This window comes from Elgaria multicarinata, chromosome 1 (genome assembly GCF_023053635.1).
Source record: "Elgaria multicarinata webbii isolate HBS135686 ecotype San Diego chromosome 1, rElgMul1.1.pri, whole genome shotgun sequence".
Classification (NCBI taxonomy): Eukaryota; Metazoa; Chordata; class Lepidosauria; order Squamata; family Anguidae; genus Elgaria; species Elgaria multicarinata.
This window is the reverse complement of record NC_086171.1, coordinates 212,460,801-212,483,620: the sequence shown is the minus strand read 5'-3', so window position 1 is coordinate 212,483,620 and position 22,820 is coordinate 212,460,801. Positions and strand designations below refer to the sequence as shown.

The following is a 22,820-nucleotide window of genomic DNA, read 5'->3' as shown; positions in this document are numbered from 1 at the left end:
TTTTAGGACTGGTGGAACATGATCCCATGCGCTTGCGCTCACTGACGTTCTTGCAGCTGCATTCTGGCCCGAATGAAGCTTCTGAAGACTCTCCCAGAGGTAGCCCCATTTAGAATGTGTTGCAGGAATCCAACCTGGGTGTGACTTGGACAGCCTTTCCCAACCTGGTGCCCCCTAGATACTTTAGACAACTACTCCCAGGATTCCTGATCATTGCCCATGCTGCTGTGGGTGATGGGAATTGGAAGACCAAGACAGCTGGAGGGCACCAGGTTGGGGAAGGCTGAACTAAGGCATGTGTTACCATGGCCAGGTCTGGCCTTCTCAGGAATAGGTGCAGCTGGAACACACGCCTCAGCTGGCCAACTGTGTGCTTGGCTATGGTTGCCACCTGGTCATCCAGATGAACACAAAAGCACCCCAGAATGCAAACCTGCTTCTTTGAGGACTTGGAAGCCTGCCTTTCAGCAAGGTTCTTGCTGAAAGGAGCTCCTCTGTCTTGTCTGGGTTTAAGACTTAGTTTGTTGGCCTTCATCCAGTCCGTTACTGCCTCCAGTCAGCTTCCTTGGCATTTTATGAAAAGGAGAGGCAGAGTTGTGTGTTTGCATGTTGTCTTTGACTAGGTTGCAGGCGAGCATCTGTTCAAGAAAACAGTGTCTGGCTGATAAAGGAAGCCAGATTCCGGCTGGACATCAGGAAAAACTTCCTGACTGTTAGAGCAGTAGGACAATGGAATCAGCTACCTAGGGAGGTTGTGGGCTCTCCCACACTAGAGGCCTTCAAGAGGCAGCTGGACAACCCTCTGTCAGGGATGCTTTAGGGTGGATTCCTGCATTGAGCAGGGGGTTGGACTCGATGGCCTTGTAGGCCCCTTCCAACTCTGCTATTCTATGATTCTACGATCCCTGCATGTCATAGAAATTAGTTCTTTTAAAGTCTACAGTGGGTTGGGCAACACACAGGCCGCATCTCCCTTCCCCTAGCCTTTTTTTGTACAGCGGTGGCCAAAATGTGGACGCTTCTTGAATTTCTCATGTTTTACAACTTTGCACGCTTATAGAAAATGTTCTGTTTCACGAAATTCAAATGTTTATATATCAATTGAAAGATCTGATTCACGTAATATAAGAATCTTGCTTCTTCTCCTGGGTGTCCGATCTACTCTTTTCTTTGCTGCCATTGCTCTATTTATGACGTACAGTACGTACATACTTTTAATTTGAGAACTACTTCAAATATTCACACAATCTCCAATTGCGCTTCAGTTACAGAACAAACAGCAAAACTGACTTTCCCCAACTTGAAACAGGATGTATCGCAGCTACTGCCATGTGATTGGTCCACAGAACAAGGACTGTGATTGGCCAGTAGGGTTTGCGATTCCAATCCACTTCTTCACTCAATCACACCGGTGTTTGTTTTTAGACTAAAGTAAGCACAACTTTTTTTGTACTGCAGATATTTGCATTCTGTTTTTTTTTTGTATTGAACTCAGCATTAAATTCTCTTTCAGTTGATATATAAACATCTGAATTTCGTGAAACAGAACGTTTTCTATAAACATGCAAAGTTGCAAAACATGAAAATGTCAAAAAGTGTCCACAATGTTGGCCACCCCTGTAGCCCTCTTGCTCTCCCTGCTGCTGGAACTTGTTGGTGTGACAGCACAGAGTGGGCTGTGGCTCCACCCACCATCTGATCTGGCTCCACCCACTGTCAGCTACGATCCCTGCTTTGACTTTTCCCTTCATAAGAACAAGGCCCGACCTTAACTGCAGCTCATGTCCTTTCAGTGTATCTTCTGTGGGCACATCATGAAGATGCATTTTTCTACTAAATTCAGTTTTGGTCAAAGTTCAGGCATGTAAGCAACCAACAACCACCCAATTACCAACCCACAATAAAATGTCAGCAGCATGTCGTTGTGTGTAATGGGTGACTTGATTGCACAGTACTGTTTTAGTTTTCTGAAACGACCAACACGTTTTCTTGTGGGTCAAGTGCTCATCCATGGAAACCAACTCATCAGCCAGGCCGAACCTTAATTTGATCACTAGAGCCTCAACGGACTGTGTGAGCCGGCTGCTCAGGTATGGAAATTTAGCAGTTAAGTGAGCACTTAATCACCTAACTAAGCTAGTTGGAGCAAGGAGTTGATGGAGATACTTTTGAACTCGTTACTTAAAACTTTGCTCATGTTGCATTTTGGGTACACCGTGTTGTGCTTTTGGACTTCTTCCTGCTAGAATCCTAAAATGAAATCCCTTTATTGTTTACAGTTTTGATATCAGCCTCCACTGAAGTTGTTCACATCTTCATTTCTCTGAAATGGGGTGAATATGTATAGTAGAACCAAGCATTTGTTGAGGCCATGCTCAGTGCTCTTGAGGGGTTACCAGACACCTCGCCACAAGCAAGGTTGACTACCTCAAAACTGAAAGTCTCTAATATGCCATCACAACTTCTTCTTTGACTTGACGACTCCTTTTTTTCTTTAAGAAACTCGGCAACCTTCAAATCTTTCGAAGATCGAGTTGGAACCATAAAGGTAAGTTTCCTCTCTACAGTGCGTGAGAGAAATGCAATTGCCGTTCTGATTGATGAAAAAGATGCTTGCCGTCTTAAGAGCCTGCGAGTGCGGCTTACATATTGCAAAAGACCAGGGAGGGGCACCCATGGAAATGGCTGGAGACCATCTTATGTGGAACACAGTAAAAGGGTGTAGGGTACAAAGACCATAGAACATCAGAGATAATTTAATAGATCTCCTCTTCTAAGCTACTCTTTGCACTAGAGCAGTGGTCTTCAACTGGTCCAGATCTGAGACCCAACTCGGATTCCCAGCCTGCAACATTGCACCCACTTTCTACAATGTTCTCTCTGGCTAACATGATCCGTGACCCAGCTTTGCTGCGACCCCTCTGGACTGATCTCGCAACCCACTTTTCGGTCACATTTTGATTGACGACCACTGCGCTAGAGCAAACAGTCCTCCATCCTTCTTCCCTGACGGTCCTACCTACGGGGTCGTTTTCAGAGAGTAGCATTGGCTGACCACTCCTCGGCCTCCTGGCAATTGAGCTACGGAGTGCCGCAGGGCACCATCTTGTCCCCAGTGTTATTTAACATCTATATGAAGCCGTTGGGAGTGGTCATTAGGGGATTTGGAGCTAAATGCCATCAATACGCTGATGACACGCAGCTCTATCTCCCTGTGACAACTGAATCAGATGAGGCTGTGCAGGTCCTGGACCAGTGCCTAGACTCAGTAATGGGCTGGCAAGACGGAAGCCCTGTGGGTGAGTGGTTCCCGAGTCCGGGAGACAGGCTCATTGCCTGTTCTGGATGGGGTTGCTCTGCCTCTGAAAGAACAAGTTCGTAGTTTGGGGGTTCTCTTAGACCCATTTCTGTCGTTGGAGGCTCAAGTAGCCACCACGTCTCGGAGTGCCTTTTACCATCTTCGGTTGGTTTGCCAACTACGGCCTCTCCTGGACAGGGATAGCTTGGCCACGGTGGTACAGGCATTGGTAACCTCAAGATTAGATTACTGAGAGAGCTTCGGCTATTGGGCGGTATAGAAATGTAATAAATAAATAAATAATAAATAAATTACTGCAACGCGCTCTATGTGGGGCTGCCCTTGAAGCTGCTCCGGAAGCTGGAGCTAGTGCAGAACGCTGCAGCTCGGCTGTTGTCTGGAGCTGCCCCTTTCCAGCATGTAACTCCTCTGCTGAGGGAACTGCACTGGCTGCCTATTCACTACCGGGCCAGGTTTAAGGTTCTTGTACTTATGTGCAAAGCCCTAAACAACTTGGGACCAGGATACCTGAGAGAGGGCCTTCTCCCTTACCAACCTGCCCGGTCACTGAGGTCATCCGAGGGCCTGCTCCTGGTGGTTCCACCTAGATCCATCCTCCGATTGGAGTCCACCAGGGGAAGAGCCTTCAGCGTGGTGGCCCCCCTCCTGTGGAATCCCCTGCTTCTGGAGGTCAGGCAGGTGCCAACCTTGTACTCCTTTTGGCGCCTCCTGAAAACATCTTTATTCCAAGAAGCCTTTCTCTAACATGCAGCCTTGAATCTCTGTTTTTGCTTCTTTTAAATTTTGTTCTAACTGTTTTATTCTGTTTTTATTTTCATTTTATCTTGTACACCGCTCTGAATTTTTTCAATGGGGAGCGGTATATAAATATTTTAAATAAATAATAATAAATCCTTCTTGTGGGGCCACCTGGCCAGTTGTAAGCTTCTGGCCAGCTTTCCTGGATACAGGGTCTCTCGTTGTGGACAAACCCACCGGGGGAAGAGCCTTCAGCGTGGTGGCGCCCCTCCTGTGGAATTCCCTGCCTCTGGAGGTCAGGCAGGTGCCAACCTTGTACTCCTTTTGGCGCCTCCTGAAAACATCTTTTTCCCAAGAAGCCATCAGTCCAGATGGGTCGCAGCAAAGCTGGGTGATGGATCATGTTGGCCAGAGAGAATGTTTTAGAAAGTGGGTCTTTCATGACTGGTGACCCTGGATAGTGATGTGCATCCTCACCCGAGCAAAGGCCAGTTAGCTTGGATGAGCAACACCACAGACCTGAGTGTGCAGGGCAGATTGTACGGGAGAAGGCAATCCCGCAGGTAGCCTGCACCCAAACCCTGTAGGGCTTACCAACACTTTATACTTCGCCCGGAAACTAATTGGCAGCCAGTGAAGAGATTTTAAAATCGGAGTTTTTTTAATCTAGCTGGCCTGCGGAAAGAGCTTTTCTCCCCACTTTGGACAGGTGTTCCAAGGCGTGTGTTTCAACTCTTTCTTAGCTCCTCCTAACACCCATCGGGTTTCCACTTCGCTCATACGCCACGGTCTGCGCTCCACCAGCCACGTGATCCCAACAAGCATATATGTGTACCCCCTTAATGCGCATCAGTTCTGGCTAGGCTGCAGCCCCACAGTCTGGGTTGGTTTTGAAGTCTCCAATCTCTCACTGCATGTGCCTCCCCTGTGACGTTTCTGCAGCTTCCCATTATTATTATTATTATTATTATTATTATTATTATTATTATTATTATTATTTATTACATTTTTATACCACCCAATAGCCAAAGCTCTCTGGGCGGTTCACAAAAATTAAAACCATAATAAAACAACCAACAGGTTAAAAGCACAAATACAAAATACAGTATAAAAGGAATGCCTCCTCCCATATGTACCTGCCCGGACCTTAAGATCATCTACAGGGGCCTTTCTCCGTGAGCCCCTGCCAAAGGAAGTGAGGCAGGTGGCTACTAGGAGGAGGGCTTTCTCCGCTGTGGCACCCCTGTTGTGGAAGTATTTTAACACTTAATTTTAACTTAAATTTAAATCTTACTGTTTTAACTCTGTATTTTAATTTTATATCAATTTTTCTGCGTGGTTTTTATTCTGGTTGTGCTTTTTATATTGTATTGTGTATTTGTGCTTTTAACCTGTTGATTGTTTTACTATGATTTTAATTTTTGTGAACTGCCCAGAGAGCTTCGGCTATTGGGCGGTATAGAAATGTAATAAATAAATAAATAAAAGCACAACCAGGATAAAACCACGCAGCAAAATTGATATAAGATTAAAATACAGAGTTAGAACAGTAAAATTTAAATTTAAGTTAAAATTAAGTGTTAAAATACTGAGAGAATAAAAAGGTCTTCAGCTGGCGACGAAAGCAGTACAGTGTAGGCGCCAGGCAGACCTCTCTGGGGAGCTCATTCCACAACCGGGGTGCCACAGCGGAGAAAGCCCTCCTCCTAGTAGCCACCTGCCTCACTTCCTTTGGCAGGGGCTTACGGAGAAGGGCTCCTGTAGATGATCTTAAGGTCCGGGCAGGTACATATGGGAGGAGGCGTTCCTTCAAATAACGTGGCCCCAAACCGTTTAGGGCTTTAAATGTCAATTCCAGCACTTTGAATCGGGCCCGGACCTGGACTGGCAGCCAATGAAGTTGTAAAAGGACTGGCGTAATGTAATCTCGCCAGCCAGTCCTTGTTAGTAAACGGGCTGCCCTGTTTTGTACCAGCTGAAGCTTCCGGACCGTTTTCAAAGGAAGCCCCACGTATAACGCTTTGCAGTAATCCAAACGAGAGGTTATCAGAGCATGGATAATTGTGGCTAGGCTATCTCTGTCCAGATAAGGGTGCAGTTAGTATATCAACCTAAGCTGATAAAAGGTGCTCTTTGCCACTGAGTTCACCTGTGCCTCAAGTGACAGTTCTGGATCCAAGAGCACCCCCAAACTACGGACCTGATCCTTTAGGGAGAGTGCAACCCCGTCCAGGACAGGGCAAACATCACCTCGCCGGACAGATGAACAGTACCTCCGTCTTGTCTGGATTGAGTCTCAGTTTGTTAGCCCTCATCCAGGCACTGGTTCAGAACAGTCACTGCCTCACCTGGGTTTGATGAAAAGGAAAGGTAGAGCTGGGTATCATCCGCATATTGATGACACCTCAGTCCACATCTCCGGATAACCTCCCGCAGCGGCTTCATGTATACGTTAAACAGCATAGGGGATAAAATAGAGCCCTGTGGAACCCAATGGCTTAGGAGCCACGGCACAGAGCAATAATCCCCCAGCACCACCTTCTGGAATCGGCCATCCAAGTAGGAGCGGAACCACTGCAACGCAGTACCTCCCACTCCAAGCTCAGTCAACCTATCCAGAAGGATACCATGGTCGATGGTATCGAAGGCCGCTGAGAGGTCCAGGAGAACCAACAGGGTCGCACTCCCCCTGTCTCTCTCCCGGCAGAGGTCATCCCACAGGGCGACCAAGGCAGTTTCCATTCCAAAACCAGGCCTGAAACCCGATTGAAATGGATCTAGATAATCCGTTTCATTCAAGAGTGTCTGGAGTTGTCCTGCAACCACCCGCTCAAGCACCTTGCCCAGGAAAGGGATATTAGCCACCAGCCTGTAGTTGTTAACGTCCTCAGGGTCCAGATTAGGCTTCTTCAGGAGATCCAGATTCCCATGCTGCCTGGTGGGGGTGTGTGTTCTCTCCCCCCCCCCCCAGTCAGGCCCATCCCTCCATCTGTGTTCAAAGGCTGTACTGGCCCACTTCTGCTCTGAGCCCAGCAGGGCAGAGGAAGCTCATGTTCCACCAAGGGACTCAGAACACGGTTGTATCCTGCCAGGCAGTGCAGTTAAATTGAGTGTGTGTGTGTATAGAGTGGGGAGAGGTGTCTGTCTACTTGTAAAGTGACAAACTGACTGATTTCGACTCTACCCTGTTCACCCCCCCTTTTCTTCCTTTCCCCCTCCAGTCCAAAGTGGTGGGCGGCAGAGATAACGGCGCCGACGAACTCAACTCCCCGTCAGCATCTGGCGACAAGCCCCCCCAGGACCACGCACCTTTCTAAGTCTACGGCACGGTGGTGCTGGGCTGCCAGAGCCCTGCCCCTTGCTCTTCCCATCATGCAACAGCAAAAGAAAACGGCGGGGCACAGCTCCCGCTCTGAAGAGAGAGATCCACCCACCATCATAACGTAGACCCCTTTTTCTTTTCTTTCTTTTTTTGCTGCTGGATTCTTCAGGTCCAATAAAGTGAACACACCGTTTTTTGTACACTTCTATATTTTACACTAAAGGTTTCTAGACGGAACGCGTTGCTGGCCTTCCTTTTTGGGAGCTGTGCACCGGCAATTGGGGATTCTGCAGTTTTGACCCAAACTGCCTTTTTAGGCATCCAAGGCCTGCACTCTCCTCTTCTCTACCCCCCCCCAAAAAAAACACCCTCTACAAGCAACATCTTATTTCTTTATATAATATGGAAAGTAGTTACAGGGTGTGCTAGCTGTACAGGGAGCCTTGAGTGCATATTGGTTGCTCCATCTTCTGTTCTGTAGCTAGCTAGCTTTTCTTCTCTCACGGCTCCCTCTGCTTCCTGTGCATTTGGGAGCAGCCAGGAAAGCGTTCTTAATTTCCCGTCTCCGCTAAGATATATAACCAAATGTGCGTGGGGGGGTGGGGGGGTCAGATAGGCCTCCCCGTCCCCCACTGGTCCGCTCCTTCGGGGCTCCCAGAGAGGAGCCTCCTATTTAGCAACTGCCTAGCTTGCTACACTCATTTCTCTAGCTTTAATGAATCTCAGAATCTTTATTTTTATTTTTTGGGGAATGCAGTGGACTTCACAAGATAACCAGCTATTAGCGTCGTCATTTAGGGGCAATCTACCTTTTGGATGCGGAAGCTGACGTTGAAACACAAGCCTTACATCACCACCTGCTTTACTCGTTTATAACTCGTTTTTATATCAAGCGCGAATAGTGTTTTTTTTTCCCAGGGGGGCAAGAGGGGTTGAAGCACTGGGTTTCTGCATCCTCCCATAGTTAACCGCATGCGGATGTGCTGGGTCTTGTGTTCATCTCAGTGGCGCGTGGCTGCACGTGCTTGTTCTCTCTCTCTCGGTGGTGGTGTGGAACTTGCTTCTCTGTCCTTCAGTTTAGGCCTCTAGCAGCTGCCCATTTAATCAGATTGGGGAAGAACATACTTCTCAGCTACAGGAGCTTCATTCTGCAGGCGTCTTTCTCTTCCTTCCTCTTGGAACGGTTCTTCTGCCAGGAGCCTCCTTAAACCTTCTGTATTCTTCAGGTGGGGACAAGACTTCAAGCTCCTTCGCTTTTTGTTCCACAGCCCTTTCGCCCAGTCCTGGCCTCAGGTGAGGATCACGGTTTGGGCTCCCAGTTTTCACTCCGTGCCCTTTGTGCTTAGGAGCGGTAGTGTTTTCAAAAAGGCTGAGACGCTTCCACTGTTCTGGCGGTTCTAGTTCTAAGGCAGAGGTGCCTCTTCAGTTATCGAAACCTTTCTGTGCCTTAGAGGCTCAGTGGGACTTCAGCGGTGCCCCAAGTACATATCAGTAAAGCTCTTCGCTTCACGGCATTGTCACCCCAGAAGACTTTAGGCTCTTCCTTGACCCTCTTTCTCCGGTCCTTCGAGAAGCAAGTTTTGACACGTACATGCTGAGTGTAGAACTCTTCCCCCATGTCCTGTTCTGCTGACGGGTGACTGCTAAACTCTGTGAGCCTGGCACAGTAGACGTAGCGAAACTGTGGGGTGTGAGGGTGTCATTTGCTGGAGTTCGGAGGGTGAGTGGGTGGGGGGGTGTCGTGTCAATGGGACGGGGAGTTTTTGGAAGAGACGGAACTGTTTCTCCTGCACAGGTAACCATTTGGGGGAAAACTTTGTCAATAAAATATTCATTTTGGAAAAGCAAAGTGTGTGTCTTCATACTTGAGCAGCTCTCAAATCTGCCTGGGTGTTTTCTGTGTGTGTTCGTGCGCCATTGGCGCGTGGCTCATGAGGGACCCCCTCCTTGCATTACGGAAGGAAGTCAAACGTTTCTAATAGGGCTGTGCACGGACCCCCCGATCTGTACTGGATCCCAATCCTCAACTTCCGGATCAGGTCCGCCCTGCCCTGTGTGGATCCGCCTATGCTCCGTTCCGATCTGCTGCAGGGCTCCGGATTCGGATCGGAGCTCCGTGTTTCCCTCCCCCCCCCCCAGACTTGCATTGAAAATCAAACGCCTATAACTTTTTTACTTTTAACGTTAGAAACCTCAAAATCGGCACCATAAGAGCTTATACATGTATCCACATTCATGCCCAGTTCGAAGCAAATCCGAGCATCCGGAGCCAGGTAAGGCCCCCCTCACCACTTACCTGCCTCCGTCGCAGTCCGGCGGCGGCGGCTTCAACTGAGGCCGAGGCCTCAAACAGGAAGACCAGGCCGCAGCCTCAGTTGAAGCCACCAGTGGACCGCGACGGAGGCAGGTAAGCCCCCTTCCCCCCTGCCCCCTTTCCTGGTGCTGTTGCCGCCGCGCAGACTGCAGCGGCGTTGGCGTCGCCAGGTAAGGCCCCCCTCACCCACCTCCGTCGCGGTCTGGCGGTGGCTTCAACTGAGGCCTGGGCCTCAGTTGAAGCCACTGCTGTCTGCAACGGAGGCAGGTAAGCCCCCCTCCCGCCACACTTACCTTTTTTTCGGAGCTCCGGATCGAGGCGAAGGATCCGCTTGGTCTTGATCTGCAGCTCCCCCAACCTGATCCGTCTCCGCCTTTGTCAGAGGCAAATCAGGCCACTCCGCTATCGGTTCTGAGAAGCGAAGCACAGCCCTAATTTCTAAATGGGTGACACGCTAGTTTGCCTCTGATGTGATTAACCTCGTTCAGCCCTTGCACATGCAACTTATTTGGGCCAACGTTGCGAAAGAGGAGTGATGGGGGGGGGGGGGCGGTTATCTCCAATAAATGGGACGGGGATGGTGGATAATGAGATCAGAGTTGGAGGAGAGGAGAGGAGAGGAGCTGGCAACGAAGAGGGAGATGAGGTGCTTGGAGCAGAGAGGTAACTGTGTGCCCAGGTACAGCACCGATGCAAGGAGGACTGGCAAAAGCGGTTTTATCATTCATTACATTTCTGTACGGCCCAAAAGCTGATGCAGGTTATTGGGCGGTATAGAAATAGGTTCCTGAGAGACATCCTTGGAGAAGAATGATGCTTAATCTTCTGACAGAATTTATAAGATTCGTCGGCTAGAGCCAACTTCTCGCAAAATGTTACCTTAAGTTGGTAGAGCTTTCACAGAATCAGAATAGTAGAGCTGGAAGGGGCCTATAAGGCCCTCGAGTCCAACCCCCTGCTCAATGCAGGAATCCACCCTAAAGCATACTTGACAAGATGGTTGTCCAGCTGCCTCTTGAAGGCCTCTAGTGTGGGAGAGCCCACAACCTCCCTAGGTAACTGATTCCATTGTCATACTGCTCTAACAGTCAGGAAGTTTTTCCTGATGTCCAGCTGAAATCTGGCTTCCTTTAACTTGAGCCCATTATTCCATGTCCTGCACTCTGGGAGGATCGAGAAGAGATCCTGGCCCTCTTCTGTGTGACAACTTTTTAAGTATTTGAAGAGTGCTCTCCTGTCTCCCCTCAATCTTCTTTTCTCCAGGCTAAACCTGCCCAGTTCTTTCAGTCTCTCCTCATAGGGCTTTGTTTCCAGACCCCTGATCATCCTGGTTGCCCTCCTCTGAACACGCTCCAGCTTGTCTGCATCCTTCTTGAATTGTGGAGCCTAGAGCTGGACGCAATACTCAAGATGAGGCCTAACCAGGGCCGAATAGAGGGGAACCAGTACCTCACGTGATTTGGAAGCTATCCTATTAATGCAGCCCAAAATAGCATTTGCTTTTTTTGCAGCCACATCACACTTGGCTCAACTTGTGAGTGGTTACTGTTGGTATGCACCTTGGGCATTGCGTAGAAATATCGCAGACTTCTGCCCCTCTTGTATTTCACGCCTTCCTGGCCCAACAACTCTCCTGCATGGTCTTCCCCCCTGGGGATGTGTGCAATACAACCGGCTAATTGCTAGTACATGTATTGTAAAATGGGCGTGCTTTAGGCTTGCGAGGTCCACTACCCACAGCCAGGTGCAAGTGTGTGTGTAAGGCTGCACCTCATGCTATGTATTCAAGTACAAACTCACATCCTAGTTACTATAGTCCAGGGGTTCTAACACAGAGAATCAAGTCAGTAGAGCTGCACAAAGACCTGGTCAAAGGCAATCAATATTGATATTTTACAGGTGAGGGACGTAGGCAAACAAAAGCTGTTAGCATAAGGCCAGCTGTGGCCGAGAGATTATTTCAGTGGTATTTGTTTTTGGAAGTCAAAAGTCCCTTCCCATTGTACTGCAAATCACTAGGGTGACCATATGAAAAGGAGGACGGGGCTCCTGTATCTTTAACAGTTGCATAGAAAAGGGAATTTCAGCAGGTGTCATTTGTAGGCATGTCGCACCTGGTGAAATTCCCTCTTCATCACAACAGTGAAAGTGCAGGAGCTATGCTAGAGTGACCAGATTTAAAGGAGGGCAGCTTTAACTGTTGTGATGAAGAGGGCATTTCACTAGGTTCTCCATATATACAAATGACCGCTGCTTAAATTCCCTTTTCTATGCAACTGTTAAAGATCCAGGAGCCCTGTCCTCCTTTTCATAGGGTCACCCTACAAATCACTCTCGTCTGTCACCTCATATGTAGCCCACAAAAGCTCATGCCACAATCAGTAGCTGCATTCAGATGGAATGCTAACCTGTAGTTTAGTAGTACAGGACTGAGACTGGGAAATCTTGGCCTTGTGCACTTCTGGCATGGCTGTGAGGAAATCCGAAGCATTTTTAAGAAGAATTATAGCAGTTTTATCCCGCTCTTTAGCCAAAAAAGGCTCCCAAGGCGGCTTACAATGTAAAAAAACATGACACAAAAGGTTACAGGATTGGGAGGGAGGAGGAAAAAAGCAAATTTAGTCACTAGTAGCAAAGTCCAGAAGGTCATGGACACAGTGGAAGGGCTACTGATTCCTCCTTCTTTCCCTCTTATAGCCTCATACAGATCTAGGCATGGAGGAGGGGTGCCTGGCTGCTGCTTCCTTTCGCTCTGATTAGGGTGACCATATGGAAAGGAGGACAGGGCTCCTGTATCTTTAACAGTTGCATGGAAAAGGGAATTTCAGCAGGTGTCATTTGTATGCATGCAGAACCTGGTGAAATTCCCTCGTCATCACAGCAGTTAAAGCTGCAGGAGCTCTACTAGAGTGACCAGATTTAAAAGAGGGCAGGGCACCTGCAGCTGTAAGTGTTGTGATGAAGAGGAAAATTCACCAGGTTCCCCATATATACAAAAGACACCTGCTGAAATTTCCTTTTCAATACAACTGTTAAAGATACAGGAGCCCTGTCCTCCTTTTCATCTGGTCACCCTACCTCTGATGGCCTCAGCATGCCTCTATTTGCTTCCTATTCAGCTAATCACAATTTGTCCCTGTATGGGACTGGAGCAAAGTGAGGCATGGTTTGCCTGAACAAGCCAGACACATAAACCATGGTTTGAAGTTGGCTTGTTTGGGCACACCATAGGTGAAATTAACCTTGGTTTGTCCCAGTTTGGGCCTAATGGTAAACTAAACCGGAAGTAAATACTTCCAATCTTGCAGTCACACTGGAGGTGTTTAAAATGAGCTGTTTTACACTGTTTTAATATTTTTTTGATGGTTTTAAATTTGTATACTTTTTAATGTTCACTGTTTTAACATTTGTAAACCACCCAGAGAGCTTCGGCTATGGGGCGGGATATAAATGTAATAAATAAATAAATAAACATGAGCCCCAGGCTCATTCCCATAGTGCTAAACCAGGAGGGTAGCATCCAGCTGGTTTGAACTTCAACTCCCATTAGCCCTGGCCAGAATGGCAAATGGTCAGCAATTCTGGAAATTTGTAGTCCGAAACAGCTGGAGGTCACCAGGTTGCCTTTCGCCTTGCATCTGAACAAGGCCAATTAGTCTTTAAGGTGCCACAAGATTTGCCTTCCTAGAAATTTACTCCTGCCAAGAAGAAAGGAGTTGAAAAGCTGATTTTACAATGGCGTTTGGCCAGCCATGGTATTAAATAACGGCCTTTTAATCCTGGCCATATTTGGATAGGGGGTAGGTGTGAGGTTTTGACTATTATTTATTTTTATTTATTACATTTTTATGCTGCCCATCAAGACGAAATTCTCTGGGCAGTGCACAACCAGAAACCATAAAATGTAACCACTACAAATTTAAAACATTAAAATGTTGAAAAGGCAATATAAAACCAGCTACATTAAAAACCAGGGAAAGCCTGTGCAAAAAGGTATGACTTCAGGAAGCGTTTAAAAGATGTTACGTTTGCCGCCTCCCGACTGCACGAGGGGGGGTCTTCCAGAGGGTGGGTGCTGCCACGACACAGGCTCTGAACACCAGACCTCACGTCTGCCACCACTTCTTATGGGGCAGCACAGGCTCTGAACACCAGACCCGGCCGAGGCTACTCCCTGCTCAAGCCAAGCGCCACCGCTTGATACGCCTGAGGCAAGGGATAAAGCCCACCTTCCTCCAAACTATGTGGAGAAAGGGGTTTAAATTGGAGAATGGATTTTAATATATATAATAATGCGCTGTGAGTTATATCTGCTTAGGTGAATGATTGTCAGAGTGGGTGCTGAACGTGTAAACTTAAGATGATAAATGCCAAACAGACACGTGGGATTTTTGTGGTAGTTTTTAAAACAAAACAATCAAAATTTATTTTTAAAAGTTCATACGCTTTGTTTCAAATAACAACATTTAAAAACCCTTTTGAAACCTTTCATACAATCCGGTCACTCTCACATTCGCGCTTTCCTTTCTCTCACACAATCACTCTTGAACTTTCTTTATTATCAGTATTAATATACATCCACTACGTGCACACCACACTCTAAAGACACCACTCACTGCACTGACTCTCAAATTTCCCAGAATTTAAGTACCATAAACACAGAGAGCACTACAGACTCTAAGAGTCTCTAACAAGTCTCCCTGAAAAGGTTCTCTCCAAAAGAACCTCTGTAAAGAACAAGAACAAGAACTCACAATCCCCTCCGTCCTTCCCTTATATATCACTCCTCCCCCCCAAGACATTCTAACTCCGCCCACTCAGGCCAACATTCTAAAAACCACAGACTTACAAACTGTAGACATATATTTGGAATTGACTTGTGGGGTGTAACGCCACAGGTGCCACCACAGAGAAGGTCCCGCTGCCGAGGTTCTTCATGGCGGCATTCCATTCATCTAGTATAAGACTGTCTGTGGTAGCTGTGCAGAAGTTAGTTGCTCAGTTGAGACAGCAGTGTGGATTTCCTTCAGGTAGAAAATGGGAAGGATTCCCTCTGAAGCAGATTCCAGCATGATACGGACAAGGAGTTGGGTGATGACAGCTTTGAATGACATTTGCTCTGTACAAGGAGCTGTGAAGTGATGCAAGCTGAGAATAGTCAGCTGGATGGCAACGAGAAAATGGCAGGCCTTTCTCATGCTGTTGTTTGTCTCTTCCATCTGTGGTGTAGGCGCAATACGTGGTGCAAAATGAGTGCTTTTGACATGCTGTGCTCTGCTTGTTTTGCCCCACACTGCAGCATTTATTTATTTCATTTTTTATACCGCCCAATAGCCGAAGCTCTCTGGGCGGTTCACAAAAATTAAAACCATAATAAAACAACCAACAGGTTAAAAGCACAAATACAAAATACTGTATAAAAAGCACAACCAGGATAAAACCACGCAGCAAAATAGATATAAGTTTAAAATACAGAGTTAAAACAGTAAAATTTAAATTAAAGTTAAAATTAAGTGTTAAAATACTGAGAGAATAAAAAGGTCTTCAGCTGGTGATGAAAGGAGTACAGTGTAGGCGCCAGGTGGACCTCTCTGGGGAGCTCGTTCCACAACCGGGGTGCCACAGCAGAGAAAGCCCTCCTCGTAGTAGCCACATGCCTCACTTCCTTCGGCAGGGGCTCATGGAGAAGGGCCCCTGTAGATGATCTTAAAGTCCGGGCAGGGACATATGGGAGGAGGCGTTCCTTCAAATAACCTGGCCCCAAACGGTTTAGGGCTTTAAATGTCAATACCAGCACTTTGAATCGGGCCCGGACCTGGACTGGCAGCCAATGAAGTTGTAAAAGGACTGGCGTAATGTGATCTCGCCGGCCAGTCCCTGTTAGTAAACGGGCTACTCTGTTTTGTACCAGCTGAAGCTTCCGGACCATTTTCAAAGGCAGCCCCACGTATAATGCATTGCAGTAATCCAAACGAGAGGTTATCAGAGCATGGATAACTGTAGCTAGGCTATCTCTGTCCAGATAAGGGCGTAGTTGGTATATCAACCTAAGCTGATAAAAGGTGCTCTTTGCCACTGAGTTCACCTGTGCCTCAACAGTATTACTGTAACACGCAACAGATAACTCATATGGCAGCTTTCTCCAACCTGGTGTCCTCTGGATTTGTTGGATTACAACTCCCATAATCCTACAGGTGGGAGTTGTAGTCCACCATATCTGTAGGGCTCCAGATTGGGGAAGGCTGGCATTCAGGAATTTTATGGAGCTAGCTTGGCCAAGAAAGCTATTTATCACAGTTCAATAGCTGCCTGGTACCTAAAGACACAAGTGGATTAGTTTGGTTCCTAACTGGATTCATAGGATAACAAGCTTTCACATGGTACACAGATCTTCAGCAGGCATATTTGAGTCTCCTCAAATTGTTGTTGACTTCTCTCTTCTTTAAGCAGCTGCGTTGGCATTATCTTAATTGTGCTGGGAGTCTCTTCTGGCTAGCGCTACTGGCACCTTCAGTATTGGTTTTGTATCAGCCAAAGACAACCAGCCCATCTTTCTGTTCTTCCCAGCTACTGGGATCTTGGCACAATAAACACCCTGTGGAGCAGCTGCCATTTGAAACTTGGTACAGTCCATTGGTCTGTCCTGAATTTATAGGCAATTGACCTCTGTGAGTGACCTTGAGTTCTCTCAGTGCTGGAACTCAGGATGCCACACAACTAAGCTAATGGTCCATCAGTCCAGGACAGAGATAAGGTGATGGACACCAATTTAGACGACTTTTAAACATGGTTGGACAAATGCTATTCACATGTAACAGCAAAAATAGGTTAAATAACCCATGATTTGGTGCGGCACATTCTGCAGCCTTTTTGAATATTCAAACCCTGATTGAGGGTTGCTACATGTTGAACCCTGCATTGAGCTGGGGGTTGGACTCGATGGCTTTATAGGCCCCTTCCAACTCTGCTATTCTATTATTCTAGGTTAATAATGTATTAAACAACCTGCAGTTAGTCCTAACTACTAATTGTAGGTTAACTAGGTCTTTTTAACTCAGGATTAACCTACAGTGCCTGGGTTCGTATGTCCCATAGCAACCACCCATCGGGCCAATTGGAGACTGAATGTTCAAAATGTCTGTGGGATTTGCCTGTGTAGCAGATCATGGATTAATTAAGCCACATTTTACCACTGTTGCATGCAAACCAGGTCAGAACATCCAATATATTTTCATATATAGACACATAGGAAGCTGCCTTACAGTATGTCAGACCATTGGTCTATTTAACTCAGTATGGTCTACACTGGCAATGGCTCTCCAGGGCAGGGGGGGGGCAACTTGTGTCCCTCCAGGAGATTTGGCCTACAAATCCCATCATCCCTCACCGTTGGTTATGCTACTAAAGCTGATGGGAGTTGCACATGGGTTCTCAACAAGGGGGGAATTCCCCCCTGGGGGGGAATTGGGACCACTATTCAGCAAAGTATGATGTCCTGTAGATTATGTCTTCCTACACTTGTTATTAAAAAATCCCAGAAAAGTGTCCTGTCGTCTGCAAAAGCCAGGCCTTTGCTCTCTTTTCCCTCCCAATGCTAAAAGTTTCAAGCTTCCCATTTAAAGGGGCAACACAAAGCATGGGAGCTGAGAATGTAAATGCAGCCATGCTTTGTGCTGCCCCTTTAAATGGGACGAATAGAGAAAAAAATAAAAGATTTTCAATATTATATGCATATTATTTGGAATGCACCTTTTGAGTTAGACTATCTTGGGAAGGGGGGGAATTATATTCTTAACAATAGTGAAAGGGGGGAATGGAGCAAAAAATGGTTGAGAACCGCTGGAGTTGCAGGTCAAAATATCCGGCCACGGCTACTCCCTGCTCAAGCCAAGCGCCACCGCTTGATACGCCTGAGGCAAGGATAAAACCACCTTCCTCCAAACTATGTGGAGAAAGGGGTTAAATGGAGAAGGATTTCAATATATAAAATAAAACACTGTGAGTTATATGTGCTGAGGAGAATTATTGTCAGAGTGGGTGCTAAATGTGTAACTTCAAATGATAAATGCCAAACAGACGCGTGGGATTTTTGTGGTAGTTAAAAACAAAATAATTAAAATTTATTTTTAAAAGTTCACAAGCTTTGTTTCAAATAAAACATTTAAACACCTTTTTGAAACCTTTCATCCAATCCTTTCACTCATTCACATACACGCTTTCCTTTCTCGCACACATTCACTCTTGAGCTTTCTTTATTATCTGTATTGATTAATATACATCAACTATGTGCACACCACACTCCAAAGACACCACTCTCTACCCTGAACCTCAAATTTCCCAGAACTTAAGTACTCTAAACACAGAGAGCACTAAAGACTCTAAAACAGTCTTCCTCAACCTGGGGCGCTCCAGATGTGTTGGACTGCATCTCCCAGAATGCCCCAGCCAGAGCTGGCTGGGGCATTCTGGGAGTTGTAGTCCAACACATCTGGAGCGCCCCAGGTTGAGGAAGGCTGCTCTAAGAGGACCTAAAAGTCTCCCCCAATCCCCTCAGTCCTTCCCTTATATATCACTCCTCCCATTCCCCAGACATTCTAACTCCGCCCACTCAGGCCAACATTCTAAAACCCACAGACTTACAAACTGCAGACATACATTTGGGAACTGACTTGTGGGGTGTAACGCCACAGGCACCCCTGCTCTAGGGTTTCAGGTGATGGTCTTTCCCAGCACTACTTGGGGATCCTGGGAATTGAACTGGGGCCCTTTTGCATGCAAAGCAGGGACCCTACCACCATGTTACAACCTCTACCTGCTGGGAACAAGGTAATGGAAGGCCGACCCTGTCAAGCCCGATTTCGGAATGCTACGCTAGACAGGCCTTTGATCTGATCCAGCAGGGCAGTTCTTATGTTCTTAATGGGATAGGGTGGCTCACCAAGAGATGTATTAATTAAGCAGTGGGAGGCTGGGAGGAAAGCATGTAGGCTGGAGAGGTGCGATCCTTTTGATTTTTTCCCCATCCACAGCTGCAGAGTCTTAATCCAAATTCCTGGAGATGTTGTATATCTGATCCCAGAATTTGCAGTCATGATGGTGGAGGAATGTGCTACGTATTTCCTCCACTGTTAGGACACAGGCGTACAGCTACCTGGGTTAAAATTGGGTGTGGGCATAAGTGTAAAGTAGGGTGACCCTATGAAAAAGAGGACAGGGCTCCTGTATCTTTAACAGTTGCATAGAAAAGGGAATTTCAGCAGGTGCCATTTGTATATATGGAGAACCTGGTAAAATTCCCTCTTCACTGCAACAGTTAAAGCTGCAGGAGCTATACTAGAGTGACCAGATTTAAAGGAGGGCAGCTTTAACTGTCGTGATGAAGAGGGCATTTCACCAGGTTCCCCATATATACAAATGACACCTGCTGAAATTCCCTTTTCTATGCAACTGTTAAAGATACAGGAGCCCTGTCCTCCTTTCCATAGGGTCACTCTATGTAAAGAAACATGTCCCTTAAACACGCTAAATACGGCTAGTGTAGCCATATGAAAAAGAGGACAAGGCTCCTGTGTCTTTAACAGTTGTATGGAAAAGGGAATTTCAGCAGGTTTCATTGTTATGCATGCAGCACCTGGTGAAATTCCCTCTTCATCGCAACAGTTAAGGCTGCAGGAGCCCTGATCTCTTTTACTATGCAGGAATCCTTCAGCTTTAATTGTTGTGATGAAGAGGGAATTTCACCATGCCTACAAACGACACCTGCTGAAATTCCCCTTTCAATACAACTGTTAAAGATACAGGAGCCCTGTCCTCCTTTCCATAGGGTCACCCTAAATACAACGCTCAGTTGACCGAACTGATCTTCCATTGGAGTATTTTCAGTGGCCACTGAAATTACCATATCAGCCTAACCAATAATTGATATCTACTTCCCAAGGCCTTGTCTGCCATTAGAGGCGAGGCAGGGAGGGAATGGAGAACTGTACTTTTCACTGGCCGTGCCTCAACTCTGAAGTATCCTCTCCAAACAGATCTGGGCCGTTCTTGCGTTTGGGTCCTGCAACAAGACCTTCTGTTATTCACCAAAGCATTTAACTGATTTATTTTCCTGATATATTTGGGGGTGGGTGGGTGGGCTGTACTGACTGTTTACTGCTGAACAACGAAGAGTCTTGTGGCATTTTAAAGATGAACCCGTTTTATTAGGGCATAAGTGGTCATTGACCAGACTCCATCCACTTCATCAGATGCATGTGGCATCATCCTGAGTTGGCAGATACATGAGAAGAGCTGTGCTGGATCAAAGCCTATCTAGTCCAGCATTCTGTTTCTTTAGAAGCCACCAGGATGATTATGGGAAGTCCACAAACAGGACAAGTGCAACAGCACCTCCCCCCCCCCCCCTGTCATGTTTCTAGGAATTTGGTATAAAGAGCCATGCTGCCTCTGATACTGGAAGGTAGCATATCCGCATTAGTGTGTGCAGAAGAAGTAGGAAAATGTTTGCAGTGAGGGCAGAGGTGAATGAAATATAAGAAATGCAGACAGTGATCCACAGTTATGTCAAAATAAGGGCATAATCCGATGCATGTTTAGAGAGAGAAAAGTCCCACAATGCCTTACCTTGCCCAGCCAAGCATGGGATTGTGCCTCAAATGGGTTAAGATTTTAAGGTGTCACAAGACTGTGTTTTTTGCTACAACAAATCAACAGGGCTGTTCCTTTTGAAACTGCTTACTGCGCTGTAACGGTTTGTATTTGGGTGGGTTGTTTTTTTTTTACTTGTATGCCACTTTAGGGACTTTCTAGTGGGAAAGTGGCTCAATTTTCAAAAATTAAAAACGTATTTCTGATGGATGAGGGCTAGCAAGTTCATGTATTCAGCAGAAGACAGTAATATTTTAATATGCTCCTTGCAAATCAGACAAAACATTTACTTTTATGCCCATAGAAAAGCAGCATGTGAGAAAGATAAAAGCACCCTAGCTTTCTCCTGGACAGGCTTCTTTTCTACATGCAGGCAGGCGGGGATATTCTAATGGCAGGTCATGTGGTCCAAATGATGAATGAAAAACAGATGCTGGTTAACGACCTTTACTGGGTTATTCTATGGAAACTCACAGTGTAATTCTAAGCATGTTTACTTAGAAGTCTCATTGAGTTCAATGGGGCTTACACTCTCAAACGTGTGCTCAGAATTGTAGCGTCACAACTTCACATACAGTATTTCACATCTCCACAACAGCCTTGTAAGGTAGGCTGAATTAATATGTGGTGGGCTGTACCATGAGATACAGATACCACCACCACCCAGATAATAATGCAACCAACCTTTCAAGGCTGTTGTGAAGATTAACAAACACATAAATGCATCCATACTCACAAGTCCTGCCTACACGCAGGTCATACTTGAATTTTCGAAAGTAAAGCCTAAGCTTCCCCACAGCGTCCGTATGCATATTGCCTCTTTATTTGCAGCGCCTTCAATGAGAAGTCCAAGTGCAAAACGGAACAACCCTTCATGAATGTTGAAATTAAACAACTTGACGGATTGTCTTAGTAAAATGATGCAGTCGCGGTGATCAGCGCCGCAGCCAGACTTTTGTACCAAGTTCCCTGGTGGTCTAGTGGTTAGGATTCGGCGCTCTCACCGCCGCGGCCCGGGTTCGATTCCCGGTCAGGGAATACATGTTTTGTGTGTGTGAAATTTCTATATATATATATCAAGAAAATAGCATTTTTATTTCTTTAAGGCCTGGTTGTAGGAAACCCCCCTCTCCAAGTTTTGTTTGGGTTTGAGCACCCCGAGTGTTTAGACGCGTGCACGGCCTTGCAGGACCGCCTGCACGCTTGAGCCGGGTTTGCTGTGCAGCTAAGAGGATTGCCCTGAGCCCGGCCGGCCAGCCAGCGAGCGCGTCTCAAAGGAAAGCCCGTCCGCGCGCCTCTGCAGCGCCGGGCCGCGTGTCTACACCCACTCACACATGACCCCCCCACACGCGTGTTATGCATTCATCCATGAACCATTTTCCTGTACCACTTCCCTTGAGAAGCAAATCCCCCTCCCCATACACGCATATGACATATACACACGTGAATGCAACGTTGCCATGCAATCCGGCACGTAGGGATAAATCCCAGGGCAAGCAGGCGATTGCTATTATTATTGCAGCAGCCTGAACAAACTCTGCGCTGAACAGCCCCCACGTCCCCCTCCCCCTCCCCCTCGCGCGCTCTCTCGACGCCTCTCCCCCACCTTTGCAATGTCCAACGCGGCTCGTGCACGAGCGACCACGCGCCTCCCTCCAAACCCTTTAAGTTTTGCTGCATCTCTTCCTACCAGCTCCCTCCCTCCCTCCCTCCAAAAGCAGAGACGCGCCTGTGCGCGCGCACATATCACACGCACGCACGCTCCCTGCGCAAGCTCTGCTCGAGTGCGCGCGCGCGCACGCCCAGCCTTTATAACGCCGCCGCCGTGGGGCGCGCGCCCTAGTCGCCACCGCCGCCTCGTGAGCGCGCACGTCGCCCCGGTGCCGTCTCGCCCGCTGTGCTCTTTTCGGTGCTGACGCCGGCCGGCCGGCTTCGTCGCTCGCTCGCTCCGTCCCTCCCTGCCTCCCTCTGCCCGCCCGCCCGCTGGGCCTCCTGCCTCCTGCCCTTTCCCGCTGCCGGGGCTGGTTGGTGCGTCGCTAGAGGCCGAGGAAGCTGCGCAGGATCCGACCCGCCCCTGCCGGCCCTCAGCAACACGCCCGGCGGCGGCGGCGGCGCTTGGGCAGGTGAGGGAGAGAGCTGCGCTCGCCTCAGCGCGGGGCGGCGGCCTTGGCGGGGTCCGTCGGCGCCTCACGGCGAGGCTGAGGCCCAGGCGCGCGACGCGGAGCTGGTGGGGAGGCTGCGAGGCGGGCTGTGGGTGAAGGTGGGGTGGGGAGGGGGGAGAAATGCGGGGGTCCGTGTGGCGCATTGGGGGCGGGGCGGGGGGCTGCCGTGGTGGTGGTGGTGGCGGTGGTGGCCCTGGTGATGCTGGGGGGCGGGGCTGCGGTGCAATTGAGGGAGGGGCGGAAGGAGGGATGCGGAGAAATTGGGGTGGGTGCGTGTGAGCGTGAGACGGAGGGGGCTGTGGTGAGACGTTGAGTGGG

The 22,820-nt window shown here is 47.8% G+C and overlaps 2 protein-coding genes and 1 non-coding gene across 7 annotated transcripts in view; all 3 read left to right on the top strand.

Moving 5' to 3' along the window:
* The window catches only part of TPD52L2 (TPD52 like 2), a 40,469-nt gene extending 32,896 nt beyond the window's left edge, over window positions 1-7,573 (top strand). For all 5 annotated transcript variants that reach the window (XM_063147435.1, XM_063147434.1, XM_063147436.1 and 2 more), the window contains 2 exons: window positions 2,500-2,548; window positions 7,279-7,573. In XM_063147435.1, the coding sequence (XP_063003505.1) occupies window positions 2,500-2,548; window positions 7,279-7,374 (145 nt within the window). In that variant the 3' untranslated portion in view covers window positions 7,375-7,573. The remainder of the gene's footprint in view (window positions 1-2,499; window positions 2,549-7,278) is intronic.
* Window positions 7,574-21,306: 13,733 nt separating this feature from the next.
* TRNAE-CUC (transfer RNA glutamic acid (anticodon CUC)) lies at window positions 21,307-21,378 on the top strand. The gene has a single exon. It is a non-coding gene; the product is annotated as a tRNA-Glu (tRNA).
* Window positions 21,379-22,452: 1,074 nt separating this feature from the next.
* DNAJC5 (DnaJ heat shock protein family (Hsp40) member C5) overlaps window positions 22,453-22,820 on the top strand; it is a 73,463-nt gene continuing 73,095 nt past the window's right edge. The window contains exon 1 of the mRNA XM_063147440.1: window positions 22,453-22,463. The gene's annotated coding sequence lies outside the window, so the exon portion shown is untranslated. The remainder of the gene's footprint in view (window positions 22,464-22,820) is intronic.